Source organism: Salmo salar, chromosome 05 (genome assembly GCF_965601325.2).
Source record: "Salmo salar chromosome 05, fSalSal1, whole genome shotgun sequence".
In the NCBI taxonomy this organism is placed as follows: Eukaryota; Metazoa; Chordata; class Actinopteri; order Salmoniformes; family Salmonidae; genus Salmo; species Salmo salar.
The window spans coordinates 91553387-91570377 of record NC_138295.1 but is presented as its reverse complement, the minus strand read 5'-3'; the positions used below and the strand labels follow the sequence as shown (position 1 = coordinate 91570377).

The window sequence follows — 16991 nt, the reverse complement described above, 5'->3', positions numbered from 1 at the left end:
ATTTAGAATCCCCTGTAGACACTCAGAACTCCCAAAAATCTTACTTCAGCATTTTGTTTCTCTGGTGTAGTTTTTGTATGTTATGTACAGTACCGTTAGACTCTCTTAGATGTTTGTCTAACTGTTAGAAACACAGCAGGCTTATTTCAGAAACACAGCAGTGAGGAAACACGATTACAGACAGACGGTAGAACTAGTGATATTCTCCTCCTTTATCCCCTCTGGTACTTTCATAACAGTGGGTGAAGAAACACTGTGTTCAAAATGAAATTCCATCAAAAGTTGTTCTCTCTCCTTCTTTTCTTCTCTCCTCCTCAGATCAGCCGACACGTCCATTTCCCTCTCCTCAGATCAGCCGACAAGTCCATTTCCCTCTCCTCAGATCAGCCGACACGTCCATTTCCCTCTCCTCAGATCAGCCGACACGTCCATTTCCCTCTCCTCAGATCAGCCGACACGTCCATTTCCCTCTCCTCAGATCAGCCGACAAGTCCATTTCCCTCTCCTCAGATCAGCCGACAAGTCCATTTCCCTCTCCTCAGATCAGCCGACAAGTCCATTTCCCTCTCCTCAGATCAGCCGACAAGTCCATTTCCCTCTCCTCAGATCAGCCGACAAGTCCATTTCCCTCCCCTCAGATCAGCCGACAAGTCCATTTCCCTCTCCTCAGATCAGCCGACACGTCCATTTCCCTCCCCTCAGATCAGCCGACAAGTCCATTTCCCTCCCCTCAGATCAGCCGACACGTCCATTTCCCTCTCCTCAGATCAGCCGACAAGTCCATTTCCCTCTCCTCAGATCAGCCGACAAGTCCATTTCCCTCTCCTCAGATCAGCCGACAAGTCCATTTCCCTCTCCTCAGATCAGCCGACAAGTCCATTTCCCTCTCCTCAGATCAGCCGACACGTCCATTTCCCTCCCCTCAGATCAGTAGAGCTCTGGACCCTGTTAGTTATAGTAGAGCTCTGGGTCCAGCCTGCTGTTAGTTATAGTAGAGCTCTGGGTCCAGCCTGCTGTTAGTTATAGTAGAGCTCTGGGTCCAGCCTGCTGTTAGTTATAGTAGAGCTCTGGGTCCAGCCTGCTGTTAGTTATAGTAGAGCTCTGGGTCCAGCCTGCTGTTAGTTATAGTAGAGCTCTGGGTCCAGCCTGCTGTTAGTTATAGTAGAGCTCTGGGTCCAGCCTGCTGTTAGTTATAGTAGAGCTCTGGGTCCAGCCTGCTGTTAGTTATAGTGGAGATCTGGGTCCAGCCTGCTGTTAGTTATAGTAGAGCTCTGGGTCCAGCCTGCTGTTAGTTATAGTGGAGCTCTGGGTCCAGCCTGCTGTTAGTTATAGTAGAGCTCTGGGCCCAGCCTGCTGTTAGTTATAGTAGAGCTCTGGGTCCAGCCTGCTGTTAGTTATAGTAGAGCTCTGGGTCCAGCCTGCTGTTAGTTATAGTAGAGCTCTGGGTCCAGCCTGCTGTTAGTTATAGTAGAGCTCTGGGTCCAGCCTGCTGTTAGTTATAGTAGAGCTCTGGGTCCAGCCTGCTGTTAGTTATAGTAGAGCTCTGGGTCCAGCCTGCTGTTAGTTATAGTAGAGCTCTGGGTCCAGCCTGCTGTTAGTTATAGTAGAGCTCTGGGTCCAGCCTGCTGTTAGTTATAGTAGAGCTCTGGGTCCAGCCTGCTGTTAGTTATAGTAGAGCTCTGGGTCCAGCCTGCTGTTAGTTATAGTAGAGCTCTGGGTCCAGCCTGCTGTTAGTTATAGTAGAGCTCTGGGTCCAGCCTGCTGTTAGTTATAGTAGAGCTCTGGGTCCAGCCTGCTGTTAGTTATAGTAGAGCTCTGGGTCCAGCCTGCTGTTAGTTATAGTAGAGCTCTGGGTCCAGCCTGCTGTTAGTTATAGTAGAGCTCTGGGTCCAGCCTGCTGTTAGTTATAGTAGAGCTCTGGGTCCAGCCTGCTGTTAGTTATAGTAGAGCTCTGGACCCTGTTAGTTATAGTAGAGCTCTGGGCCCAGCCTGCTGTTAGTTATAGTAGAGCTCTGGGTCCAGCCTGCTGTTAGTTATAGTAGAGCTCTGGGTCCAGCCTGCTGTTAGTTATAGTAGAGCTCTGGGTCCAGCCTGCTGTTAGTTACAGTAGAGCTCTGGGTCAAGCCTGCTGTTAGTTATATTAGAGCTCTGGGTCCAGCCTGCTGTTAGTTATATTAGAGCTCTGGGTCCAGCCTGCTGTTAGTTATAGTAGAGCTCTGGGTCCAGCCTGCTGTTAGTTATAGTAGAGCTCTGGGTCCAGCCTGCTGTTAGTTATAGTAGAGCTCTGGGTCCAGCCTGCTGTTAGTTATAGTAGAGCTCTGGGCCCAGCCTGCTGTTAGTTATAGTGGAGATCTGGGTCCAGCCTGCTGTTAGTTATAGTAGAGCTCTGGGTCCAGCCTGCTGTTAGTTATAGTAGAGCTCTGGGTCCAGCCTGCTGTTAGTTATAGTAGAGCTCTGGGTCCAGCCTGCTGTTAGTTATAGTAGAGCTCTGGGCCCTGCCTGCTGTTAGTTACTTTAGAGCTCTGGGTCCAGAACATCACAGCCTTGTCTTTCTACTGTTCCCTGAAATATCCCTGCAGTATCTCAGTGGGAGAGGCTTCACAGTCTATTATACAGCAGAGCTATATGACCAGCAGACACACCTCCACATGGAATATTATACTGTATCTGAATTAATTTACTCCACATGGAACACTATACTGTATCTGAATTCATTTACTCCACATGGAATACTATACTGTATCTGAATTCATTTACTCCACATGGAACACTATACTGTATCTGAATTAATTTACTCCACATGGAATATTATACTGTATCTGAATTAATTTACTCCACATGGAACACTATACTGTATCTGAATTAATTTACTCCACATGGAACACTATACTGTATCTGAATTCATTTCTTCCACATGGAACACTATACTGTATCTGAATTCATTTCTTCCACATGGAACACTATACTGTATCTGAATTCATTTCTTCCACATGGAACACTATACTGTATCTGAATTCATTTCTTCCACATGGAACACTATACTGTATCTGAATTCATTTCTTCCACATGGAATACTATACTGTATCTGAATTCATTTCTTCCACATGGAACACTATACTGTATCTGAATTCATTTCTTCCACATGGAACACTATACTGTATCTGAATTCATTTCTTCCACATGGAACACTATACTGTATCTGAATTCATTTCTTCCACATGGAATACTATACTGTATCTGAATTCATTTCTTCCACATGGAACACTATACTGTATCTGAATTCATTTCTTCCACATGGAATACTATACTGTATCTGAATTCATTTCTTCCACATGGAATACTATACTGTATCTGAATTCATTTCTTCCACATGGAATACTATACTGTATCTGAATTCATTTCTTCCACATGGAATACTATACTGTATCTGAATTCATTTCTTCCACATGGAACACTATACTGTATCTGAATTCATTTCTTCCACATGGAACACTATACTGTATCTGAATTCATTTCTTCCACATGGAATACTATACTGTATCTGAATTCATTTCTTCCACATGGAATACTATACTGTATCTGAATTCATTTCTTCCACATGGAATACTATACTGTATCTGAATTCATTTTAACTGTGGTAAAAAATAGTAAAGGGCCCAGTGAAATGCCAATGTGCTGTAACTGTAACCACATCTCCATGTACATACTACCTCAATCAGCCTGGCTAACCGGTGTCTGTATGTAGCCTCGCTACTTTTATAGCCTCGCTACTTTTATAGCCTCGCTACTTTTTTACCTCCCTTATCTCACATCATTTGCTCACATTGTATATAGTCTTATTTTTTTCTACTGCATCATTGATTGTATGTTGTTTTACTCCATGTGTAACTCTGTGTTTTTGTATGTTGTCGAACTGCTTTGCTTTATCTTGGCCAGGTCGCAATTGTAAATGAGAACTTGTTCTCAACTTGCCTACCTGGTTAAATAAAGGTGAAATAAAATAAAATAAAATAAATAGTCTCGCTACTTTTATAGCCTGTCTTTTTACTGTTGTTTTATTTCTTCACTTACCTATTGTTCACCTAATACCTTTTTTGCACTATTGGTTAGAGCCTGTAAGGAAGCATTTCACTGTAAGGTCTACATCTGTTGTATTCGGCACACGTGACAAATAAACTTTGATTTGTTAACCAAAATCAAGAGAACAAAAGGTTTCCTGCTCAGATGAATTTATCTAAGGGAAAAAAGAAGATTGTTTTCTGTTAGGTATTCTCTCAATCACAATACGTATGTTATCCCATAACATAGACCAGCCATAGGTGATGCTGCAGTCCTCAGCTACCCCAGGATTCAATATGTTATTATCCCATAACATAGACCAGCCATAGGTGATGCTGCAGTCCTCAGCTACCCCAGGATTCAATATGTTATTATCCCATAACATAGACCAGCCATAGGTGATGCTGCAGTCCTCAGCTACCCCAGGATTCAATATGTTATTATCCCATAACATAGACCAGCCATAGGTGATGCTGCAGTCCTCAACTACCCCAGGATTCAATATGTTATTATCCCATAACATAGACCAGCCATAGGTGATGCTGCAGTCCTCAGCTACCCCAGGATTCAATATGTTATTATCCCATAACATAGGCCAGCCATAGGTGATGCTGCAGTCCTCAACTACCCCAGGATTCAATATGTTATTATCCCATAACATAGACCAGCCATAGGTGATGCTGCAGTCCTCAGCTACCCCAGGATTCAATATGTTATTATCCCATAACATAGACCAGCCATAGGTGATGCTGCAGTCCTCAACTACCCCAGGATTCAATATGTTATTATCCCATAACATAGACCAGCCATAGGTGATGCTGCAGTCCTCAACTACCCCAGGATTCAATATGTTATTATCCCATAACATAGGCCAGCCATAGGTGATGCTGCAGTCCTCAACTACCCCAGGATTCAATATGTTATTATCCCATAACATAGACCAGCCATAGGTGATGCTGCAGTCCTCAACTACCCCAGGATTCAATATGTTATTATCCCATAACATAGACCAGCCATAGGTGATGCTGCAGTCCTCAACTACCCCAGGATTCAATATGTAGTTATCCCATAACATAGACCAGCCATAGGTGATGCTGCAGTCCTCAACTACCCCAGGATTCAATATGTTATTATCCCATAACATAGACCATCCATAGGTGATGCTGCAGTCCTCAACTACCCCAGGATTCAATACGTATGTTATCCCATAACATAGACCAGCCATAGGTGATGCTGCAGTCCTCAACTACCCCAGGATTCAATATGTTATTATCCCATAACATAGGCCAGCCATAGGTGATGCTGCAGTCCTCAGCTACCCCAGGATTCAATATGTTATTATCCCATAACATAGACCAGCCATAGGTGATGCTGCAGTCCTCAACTACCCCAGGATTCAATATGTTATTATCCCATAACATAGGCCAGCCATAGGTGATGCTGCAGTCCTCAACTACCCTAGGATTCAATATGTTATTATCCCATAACATAGACCAGCCATAGGTGATGCTGCAGTCCTCAACTACCCCAGGATTCAATATGTTATTATCCCATAACATAGGCCAGCCATAGGTGATGCTGCAGTCCTCAACTACCCCAGGATTCAATATGTTATTATCCCATAACATAGGCCATCCATAGGTGATGCTGCAGTCCTCAACTACCCCAGGATTCAATATGTAGTTATCCCATAACATAGACCAGCCATAGGTGATGCTGCAGTCCTCAACTACCCTAGGATTCAATATGTTATTATCCCATAACATAGACCAGCCATAGGGGATGCTGCAGTCCTCAGCTACCCCAGGATTCAATATGTAGTTATCCCATAACATAGGCCAGCCATAGGTGATGCTGCAGTCCTCAACTACCCTAGGATTCAATATGTTATTATCCCATAACATAGACCAGCCATAGGTGATGCTGCAGTCCTCAGCTACCCCAGGATTCAATATGTTATTATCCCATAACATAGGCCAGCCATAGGTGATGCTGCAGTCCTCAGCTACCCCAGGATTCAATATGTTATTATCCCATAACATAGGCCAGCCATAGGTGATGCTGCAGTCCTCAACTACCCCAGGATTCAATATGTTATTATCCCATAACATAGACCAGCCATAGGTGATGCTGCAGTCCTCAGCTACCCCAGGATTCAATATGTTATTATCCCATAACATAGACCAGCCATAGGTGATGCTGCAGTCCTCAACTACCCCAGGATTCAATAGACTGACAGTCGTTTCCAGTTTCCACAGAGTCAATAGCTTCGTTTGCTGCTGGTACCCATCCCAAATTCCATCAGGGCTCACAAATGGGAAGAGATTGAAGAAATCCGCTGACAGAGCTGTGTGTGTGTGTGTGTGTGTGTGTGTGTGTGTGTGTGTGTGTGTGTGTGTGTGTGTGTGTGTGTGTGTGTGTGTGTGTGTGTGTGTGTGTGTGTGTGTGTGTGTGTGTGTGTGTGTGTGTGTGTGTGTGTGTGTGTGTGTGTGTGTGTGTGTGTGTGTGTCCCTCAGCTAGTCTCATGGACTTCATATCAGCCCATATTACAGGTTCTGCAGCAAACAGTTTATATGGTGCTGATATCTGGTTCAATAACAGTTTATGTGGTGCTGATATCTGGTTCAATAACAGTTTATGTGGTGCTGATATCTGGTTCAATAACAGTTTATGTGGTGCTGATATCTGGTTCAATAACAGTTTATATGGTGCTGATATCTGGTTCAATAACAGTTTATGTGGTGCTGATATCTGGTTCAATAACAGTTTATATGGTGCTGATATCTGGTTCAATAACAGTTTATGTGGTGCTGATATCTGGTTCAATAACAGTTTATATGGTGCTGATATCTGGTTCAATAACAGTTTATGTGGTGCTGATATCTGGTTCAATAACAGTTTATATGGTGCTGATATCTGGTTCAATAACAGTTTATGTGGTGCTGATATCTGGTTCAATAACAGTTTATGTGGTGCTGATATCTGGTTCAATAACAGTTTATGTGGTGCTGATATCTGGTTCAATAACAGTTTATGTGGTGCTGATATCTGGTTCAATAACAGTTTATATGGTGCTGATATCTGGTTCAATAACAGTTTATGTGGTGCTGATATCTGGTTCAATAACAGTTTATGTGGTGCTGATATCTGGTTCAATAACAGTTTATGTGGTGCTGATATCTGGTTCAATAACAGTTTATGTGGTGCTGATATCTATTTCAATAACAGTTGGTGGTTCTACCACTCTCCCATCTCTTCCTCTCCCCCCTCCTCTCCTCTCTTCTCCTCCCATCTCCCCTTACCTCCACCTCCCCCCTCCTCTCCTCCCCTCTCCCCTTACCTCCACCTCCCCCCTCCTCTCCTCTCCTCTCCTCTCTTCCTTTCTCCTCCCATCTCCCCTTACCTCCACCTCCACCTCCCCCCTCCTCTCCTCTCCTCTCCTCCCATCTCCCTTACCTCCACCTCCCCCCTCCTCTCCTCTCCTTCTCTCCCCTCTCCTCCCCTCTCCCTAAGACCAGAGAAAGGGAAGGGAGAGGGACACAGAATAAAATAATTTTGTCATTATATTCTGTATGGAGAGTGAATTATCCCCATCCTCTATCTGACAATCTGATGTTCTCCTCTGTTAAAGCCTCATTTATCTCTGATATCTTCTCCTCTGTTACAGGCTCAGTTATCTCTGATATGTTCTCCTCTGTTAAAGTCTCATTTATCTCTGATATGTTCTCCTCTGTTAAAGTCTCAGTTATCTCTGATATGTTCTCCTCTGTTACAGGCTCATTTATCTCTGATATCTTCTCCTCTGTTACAGGCTCATTTATCTCTGATATCTTCTCCTCTGTTACAGGCTCAGTTATCTCTGATATGTTCTCCTCTGTTAAAGTCTCATTTATCTCTGATATGTTCTCCTCTGTTAAAGTCTCATTTATCTCTGATATGTTCTCCTCTGTTAAAGTCTCATTTATCTCTGATATGTTCTCCTCTGTTAATGTCTCATTTATCTCTGATATGTTCTCCTCTGTTAAAGTCTCAGTTATCTCTGATATGTTCTCCTCTGTTAATGTCTCATTTATCTCTGATATGTTCTCCTCTGTTAAAGTCTCAGTTATCTCTGATATGTTCTCCTCTGTTAAAGTCTCATTTATCTCTGATATGTTCTCCTCTGTTAAAGTCTCAGTTATCTCTGATATGTTCTCCTCTGTTAATGTCTCATTTATCTCTGATATGTTATCCTCTGTTACAGGCGCAGTTATCTCTGATATGTTCTCCTCTGTTAAAGTCTCATTTATCTCTGATATGTTCTCCTCTGTTAAAGTCTCATTAGTCTCTGATGTATTATGGTACGGTAGCTAGCTAGGCTATGGATGAGTCCCAAATGGTACCCAATTCCCTATATAGTACACTACCCTATGGGCCCTGGTCAAAAGCAGTGCACTGTATAGGGAACAGGGTGCCATTTGGGATGCACTGTCTCTCTGTCATTTGGTTTCAAGAAGGCTGAATCTTTCTGTTAAAATGCAAATGATCACCTCTTGTCCTAAAGTGAATGGCTAGGATATTGCTTTAGTCATTCAGATGACTGAAGAGGAATATTACCATACACATGAATAATCATCATCCGCTATCTGTCCCTCTCTTCAGGTTCTGGCAGTTAGCCAGACCAGGGGACAACTCATCATCCGCTATCTGTCCCTCTCTTCAGGTTCTGACAGTTAGCCAGACCAGGGGACAACTCATCATCCGCTATCTGTCCCTCTCTTCAGGTTCTGGCAGTTAGCCAGACCAGGGGACAAACAGAGAATGCGTGTCTCAAATGGCTCCCTATTCCCTATATCCCTCAAACTCAACTCTGGTCCTCCAAGTCAGTTCCACTGCATGTTTTCATTGTTGCCCTCTAATCAGGGCCTGATTTAGACCTGGGACACCAGTCATTGTTCCCCTGTAATCAGGGACTGATTTAGACCTGGGACACCAGTCATTGTTCCCCTGTAATCAGGGACTGAGTTAGACCTGGGACATCAGATGTGTGCAGCAGGCTCCGGACCTCCTAGGGTCAGAGTTAATTTATATATGGTGGATTACTGACCACAGCCCTATGGTCATATTACAGTGGAGTCTGCTGAGGGGAGAACGGCTCACAATAATGTCTGGAATGGAGTAAATGGAATGGCATCAAACCATGTGTTTCATGTATTTGATACCTTTCCACTCATTCCGCACCAGTCATTACCACGAGCCCCTTCCTCCCCAATTAAGGTGCCACCAACCTCCTGTGGGTCATAAGTAGTGCACTACATAGGGGATAGGGTGCCATTTTGGAGGCAACCCAAGGCTTTAATTAGAAATTGAGTGTAGGATTAAATTGGCTATTGCCAAGTTACATTCAGATGGACATTTCATGTATTGAGATAGTCACTAGTGAAAGTCTACACAACCCCTTGCACAGTCTTCACATTTCCTGCTTTAAAATTACATCTAAAGAGATAAAATTAGATTTTTAACCCTATTGATCTACACAACCGATTCCACATTTTCATAGAGAAATAATAAAAAATAAAAATGGATTTACTAAGAAAAATTGATTTACTAAGAAATTGTAAATGAGGATAATTGATTGCATATGTCTTCACACACCAGAGTATGAAGACATGAATACTGGGTGGAATCACTTGTGGCAGCCATTACAGCTGTGAATCAATGTGAATAAGATTCTACCAACCTTGTACAACTCTTAGGGCAACATATATCCATTGTGTTTGTCAAAATTGTTTCAAGCTCAGTAAATTTGGTGGGAATCAATGACGGACAGCAATATTCAAACCAGATTTTTAATCAGATTTAAGTCAAGACTGAGACTGGACTATTCAGGAACACTCAACACCTCTTGGAAAGACATTCTGGTGTTTTTTTTATGCCAAAGAAACACAATAATTGCTTTACGAGTCAATTTAATGTGTGCAAATCAAATCAAATGTTATTTGTCACACACTCCGAATACAACAGGTGTAGACCTTACAGTGAAATGCTGACTTACAGGCCCTAACAACAGTGCAGTTTTAAGAAAATTAAACATTTAAAAAGTATGAAATAAAAGTAATAAATAATTAGAGCAGCAGTTGGATAGCAATAGCGAGGCTCAATAGGGGGGGGTTTAGGTTTTCAGAAGATTGAGGCAGGTTTTCCTCAAACTTTTTTCCTGGGCTTTGTCCCTTTCATATTTATTTTGATCCTGACAAACTCCCCAGTCCCTGCCGGTGACAAGAATACCCATAACAGGATTCTGCCACCACAATATTTGACAATACAAAAAGGAATCAACAACATGGCAAACAACATTACTGGCCTGTAAGGACAAAGTGAAAAGATCATCCATTCTGATTACAACAAGGCTGTTAAGTAATACTACAAGACAACATGGCAAAGATGTAAACTTTTTGGACAAAATTTAAAACTACAGGTTTGGGTCAAATCCAATGCAGTACAACACAGAGTGAAATTCTCTGTATTTTCAAGTAATGTGGTGGCAGCATCATGTTATGGGTATGCTTCTCACCAGCAGGGACTGGGGAGTTTGTCAGGAGCAAAATAAATATAAAAAGAGAAAAAAGTTAAAGTTTTTTTGCATGACAATAACAGACATTCTTGCCAAAGACACACCAGAGTTGCTTTCCAATAGGTGTTGATTGTTCCTGAGTGGTCCAGTCTCAGTCCTGACTAAAATTTGCTTGAAAATCAGAGACACGGTTAGAATATTGCTGTCCATCAATGATTGCCAACCAAATTTACTGAGCTTGAGCAATTTTTACAAAAACAATGGACATACAGTGTATTCGGAAAGTATTCAGACCCCTTGACTTTTTCCACATTTTGTTACGTTACAGCCTTATTCTAAAATGGATTAAATTACATTTTTTTACTCATCAATTTACACACAATACCCCATAATGACAAAGCAAATTTATTCAAAATAAAAAGCTGAAATACCTTATTTACATAAGTATTCAGACCCTTTGCTATGAGACTTTAAATTGAGCTCAGGTGCATCCTGTTTCCATTGATCATCCTTGAGATGTTTCTACAACTTGATTGGAGTCCACCTGTGGTAAATTCAATTGATTGGACATGATTTGGAAAGGCACACACCTGTCTAAATAAAGGTCCTACAGTTGACAGTGCATGTCAGAGCAAAAACCAAGCCATGAGGTCAAAGGAATTGTCCGTAGAGCTCCGAGACAGAATTGTGTTGAGGCACAGTTCTGGGGAAGGGTACCAAAACATTTCTGTAGCATTGAAGATCCCCAAGAACACAGCGGCCTCCATCATTCTTAAATGGAAGAAGTTTGGAACCACCTAGACTCTTCCTAGAGCTGACCGCCCGGCCAAACTGAGCAATCCCGATGGACACTCTGACAGAGCTCCAGTGTTCCTCTGTGGAGATGGGACAATCTTCGAGAAGGACAACCATCTCTGCAGCACTCCACTAATCAGGACTTTATGGTAGAGTGGCCAGACGGAAGCCACTCCTCAGTAAAATGCACAACAGCCTGCTTGGAGTTTGCCAAAAGACACCAAAAGACTCTCAGTCCATGAGAAACAACATTCTCTGGTCTAATGAAACCAAGATTCAACTCTTTAGCCTGAATGCCAAGCATCACGTCTGGAGGAAACCTGGCACCATCCCTACGGTGAAGCATGCTGGTGGCAGCATCATGCTGTGGTGATGTTTTTCAGCGGCAAGGACTGAGAGACTAGTCACAATCAAGGGAAAGATGAACGGAGCAAAGTACAGCGAGATCCTTGATGAAAACCTGCTCCAGAGCACTCAGGACCTCAGACTGGGGGTGACGGTTCATCTTCCAACAGGACAACAACCTTAAGCACACAGCCAAGACAACGCAGGAGTGGCTTCGGGACAAGTCTCTGAATGTCCTTGAGTGGCCCAGCCAGAGCCCGGACTTGAACCTGATCGAACATCTCTGGAGAGACCTGAATGTAGCTGTGCAGTGACTCTCCCCATCCAACCTGACAGAGCTTGAGAGGATCTGCAGAGAAGAATTGGAGAAACTCCCCAAATACAGCTGTGCCAAGCTTGTAGCGTCATACCCAAGAAGACTCGAGGCTGTAATCGCTGTCAAAGGTGCTTCAACAAAGTACTATGTAAAGGGTCTGAATACTTAAGTAAATGTGATATTTCACTTTTTTATTTTCTATAGATTTGCTCAAATTTATAAAAACATGTTTTTGCTTTGTCATTATGGAGTACTGTTTTAGAATAAGGGTGTAACGTAACAAAATGTGGAAAAAGTCAAGGGGTCTGAATATTTTCCGAATGCTCTGTATGTTGCGCTAAGAGTTGGTAGAATATTATAAAAAATGATTCACCGCTGTAATGGCTGCCAAAGGTGCTTCCACCAAGTATTAACTCTGGGGGGTGAAGACATACGCAATCAAGACGTCTTCAGGTCATTTTTTTATTTAACTAATTTTGAACATTTTCCGCAACTTTTTTTCACTTAGAAAATATGGAGTAGGTTGTGTAGACCTGTAGGGGAAAAAATCAAATGTAATCCCTTTTTTAAATGTAATCCCTTTTGAAATGTAATCCCTTTTGAAATGTAATCCCTTTTTTAAATGTAATCCCTTTTGAAATGTAATCCCTTTTGAAATGTAATCCCTTTTTAAATGTAATCCCTTTTGAAATGTAATCCCTTTTGAAATGTCATCTTAAAACTGTGCAAGGGGCGTGTAGACTTTCACTAGGCACTATAAATATACAAAAAACATTACAAAGTATATAGTCTGCATCCCAAATGGCACCCTATTCCCCATATAGTGAACTACATAGGGAACATGGTCCCATTAGGGACTCACAGATTATTTCTGGTTTCGACATACCTGCCATGGTTGAAATCCCAAGGATCACACCTATGGACAACTCAATCTGCGTGCCCTAAAAACCGAAACACACAGACACCATCATCAATACTCTGTTGTTATTTGTTAAGGCCATGTGGGAAAACCAAACACCTGATATATGTTTATATAGTATGTGTTTCATGCTGTAATGAAAAACCACCGCTGAAAGCTAAGCTTTTGTATTCAACTTCAATGAGTTATTTGTGTCCCTCAGAATGAAAGTATTTGAATGAGGTTAAATGAGTTAGATATGGATAAAAGAGTCTGCTAAGTGGCAAAAAATGAATGTCAACATTTTGAAAAGATAAAATAGAATTGACAAACTCTCTAGTTACAGTAAATGACAGATACCAGATTCTCACTTCAATCTTAATGAAACAGATCTCTACCACATATTACTGTAGAATCTATCTAATATTACTGTAATACTAGTATGGATAGAGATCTACCACATATTACTGTAGAATCTATCTAATATTACTGTAATACTAGTATGGATAGAGATCTACCACATATTACTGTAGAATCTATCTAGCATTACTGTAATACTAGTATGGATAGAGCTCTACCACATATTACTGTATAATATATCTAGCATTACTGTAATACTAGTATGGATAGAGGGCTACAGCATATTACTGTATAATATATCTAGCATTACTGTAATACTAGTATGGATAGAGGGCTACCACAGCGACACAGATCTAAACATGATATTCATTTGATAAAGTGGTGTAACTTACAGCTACAATCATGATGGCATTGTCCAGAAAACCAAATCCTACAAAAGGAATGGCGTTGTGTAGAAGAACTGCAAAGGAAGAACACACACAACATACCATTTAACATCCCACACATGTACTGGAAACTTGAAGAAGTGATGAGACACAGTGAACCTGGATGAACATTGGCAGTTACAAACGGGGAGAAAAGTGAATTCTACATAACACAGCCCACTGTAGTCAGTTCTACTTCTGGCCAAATGTTCTCTGGTACGAGACCAAAATAGGGAGGTGTTGCAAAACATTGGCCTTCTGATTCAACTAATCAAAGCAAAGGAATCTGTCTTGAACCTGAATGAACTCATTCTAACCCTATTGGCCATCAATGTGGAATTCTTTTCCACTCTAGTCATCAACCCGGGTATACTGCATGATAGTCATCAGTTCAGCCCTGGTAGAATATGTGGGCTGGGAATGTGTCTGAGAGCCCAGTGACAGGGAGGAAACAAATCTGGCAAAAAGTGATGAGACTCCACTGTTTCATATATGAATCCTCCAGCGTTCTCCACTGTTTCATATATGAATCCTCCAGCGTTCTCCACTGTTTCATATATGAATCCTCCAGCGTTCTCCACTGTTTCATATATGAATCCTCCAGCGTTCTCCACTGTTTCATATATGAATCCTCCAGCGTTCCCCACTGTTTCATATATGAATCCTCCAGCGTTCTCCACTGTTTCATATATGAATCCTCCAGCGTTCCCCACTGTTTCATATATGAATCCTCCAGCGTTCTCCACTGTTTCATATATGAATCCTCCAGCGTTCTCCACTGTTTCATATATGAATCCTCCAGCGTTCTCCACTGTTTCATATATGAATCCTCCAGCGTTCTCCACTGTTTCATATATGAATCCTCCAGCGTTCTCCACTGTTTCATATATGAATCCTCCAGCGTTCTCCACTGTTTCATATATGAATCCTCCAGCGTTCTCCACTGTTTCATATATGAATCCTCCAGCGTTCTCCACTGTTTCATATATGTATCTCTCTTTTCAAAGACATCTCACTCTTTTCAAAGACATCTCTCTCTCTTTTCAAAGACATCTCACTCTTTTCAAAGACATCTCTCTCTCTTTTCAAAGACATCTCTCTCTCTTTTCAAAGACATCTCTCTCTCTTTTCAAAGACATCTCACTCTTTTCAAAGACATCTCTCTCTCTTTTCAAAGACATCTCACTCTTTTCAAAGACATCTCTCTCTCTTTTCAAAGACATCTCACTCTTTTCAAAGACATCTCTCTCTCTTTTCAAAGACATCTCACTCTTTGTTTTCTTCCTCTCTTACCGTATCTCAGCTGAGCCGATGTGGGAGGGGCGATTACCATTTCCCCTGAAGAAGGAGGAAAAAGAAAACATGTCATTACTATGGAGAAGAAGTCAGTCCTGTCTGGAAGGACATGTCATTACTATGGAGAAGAAGTCAGTCCTGTCTGGAAGGACATGTCATTACTATGGAGAAGAAGTCAGTCCTGTCTGGAAGGACATGTCATTAGTATGGAGAAGAAGTCAGTCCTGTCTGGAAGGACATGTCATTACTATGGAGAAGAAGTCAGTCCTGTCTGGACGGACATGTCATTACTATGGAGAAGAAGTCAGTCCTGTCTGGAAGGACATGTCATTACTATGGAGAAGAAGTCAGTCCTGTCTGGAAGGACATGTCATTACTATGGAGAAGAAGTCAGTCCTGTCTGGAAGGACATGTCATTATTATGGAGAAGAAGTCAGTCCTGTCTGGAAGGACATGTCATTACTATGGAGAAGAAGTCAGTCCTGTCTGGAAGGACATGTCATTACTATGGAGAAGAAGTCAGTCCTGTCTGGAAGGATATGTCATTACTATGGAGAAGAAGTCAGTCCTGTCTGGAAGGACATGTCATTACTATGGAGAAGAAGTCAGTCCTGTCTGGAAGGACATGTCATTACTATGGAGAAGAAGTCAGTCCTGTCTGGAAGGACATGTCATTACTATGGAGAAGAAGTCAGTCCTGTCTGGAAGGACATGTCATTACTATGGAGAAGAAGTCAGTCCTGTCTGGAAGGACATGTCATTACTATGGAGAAGAAGTCAGTCCTGTCTGGAAGGACATGTCATTACTATGGAGAAGAAGTCAGTCCTGTCTGGAAGGACATGTCATTACTATGGAGAAGAAGTCAGTCCTGTCTGGAAGGACATGTCATTACTATGGAGAAGAAGTCAGTCCTGTCTGGAAGGACATGTCATTTTATGGAGAAGAAGTCAGTCCTGTCTGGAAGGACATGTCATTACTATGGAGAAGAAGTCAGTCCTGTCTGGAAGGACATGTCATTACTATGGAGAAGAAGTCAGTCCTGTCTGGAAGGACATGTCATTACTGTGGAGAAGAAGTCAGTCCTGTCTGGAAGGACATGTCATTACTGTGGAGAAGAAGTCAGTCCTGTCTGGAAGGACATGTCATTACTGTGGAGAAGAAGTCAGTCCTGTCTGGAAGGACATGTCATTACTGTGGAGAAGAAGTCAGTCCTGTCTGGAAGGACATGTCATTACTGTGGAGAAGAAGTCAGTCCTGTCTGGAAGGACATGTCATTACTATGGAGAAGAAGTCAGTCCTGTCTGGAAGGACATGTCATTACTGTGGAGAAGAAGTCAGTCCTGTCTGGAAGGACATGTCATTACTGTGGAGAAGAAGTCAGTCCTGTCTGGAAGGACATGTCATTACTGTGGAGAAGAAGTCAGTCCTGTCTGGAAGGACATGTCATTACTGTGGAGAAGAAGTCAGTCCTGTCTGGAAGGACATGTCATTACTGTGGAGAAGAAGTCAGTCCTGTCTGGAAGGACATGTCATTACGGTGGAGAAGAAGTCAGTCCTGTCTGGAAGGACATGTCATTACTGTGGAGAAGAAGTCAGTCCTGTCTGGAAGGACATGTCATTACTGTGGAGAAGAAGTCAGTCCTGTCTGGAAGGACATGTCATTACTATGGAGAAGAAGTCAGTCCTGTCTGGAAGGACATGTCATTACTATGGAGAAGAAGTCAGTCCTGTCTGGAAGGACATGTCATTACTGTGGAGAAGAAGTCAGTCCTGTCTGGAAGGAAATGACAGGATCTGAGAGTCAGGACACAGAGCAGGGATGGAGCCAGGCAGAGGGACAGAGAGACAGAGGAGCAGAGGGACAGAGACAGAGGGACAGAGGAGCAAAGGGACAGAGAGACAGAGGAGCAAAGGGACAGATGTGTCCCAGGCCGATGGGACAG

General features: G+C 42.3%; 1 protein-coding gene across 1 annotated transcript in view; it reads right to left on the bottom strand.

The window, feature by feature from the left end:
- The window catches only part of LOC123743219 (transmembrane protein 65), a 101655-nt gene that overhangs the window by 33635 nt on the left and 51029 nt on the right, over window positions 1-16991 (bottom strand). The window contains exons 3-5 of the mRNA XM_082975975.1: window positions 15045-15089; window positions 13719-13786; window positions 12955-13009 (exon numbers count right to left, since the gene is read on the bottom strand). Coding sequence (XP_082832101.1) covers window positions 12955-13009; window positions 13719-13786; window positions 15045-15089 — 168 coding nt within the window. The remainder of the gene's footprint in view (window positions 1-12954; window positions 13010-13718; window positions 13787-15044; window positions 15090-16991) is intronic.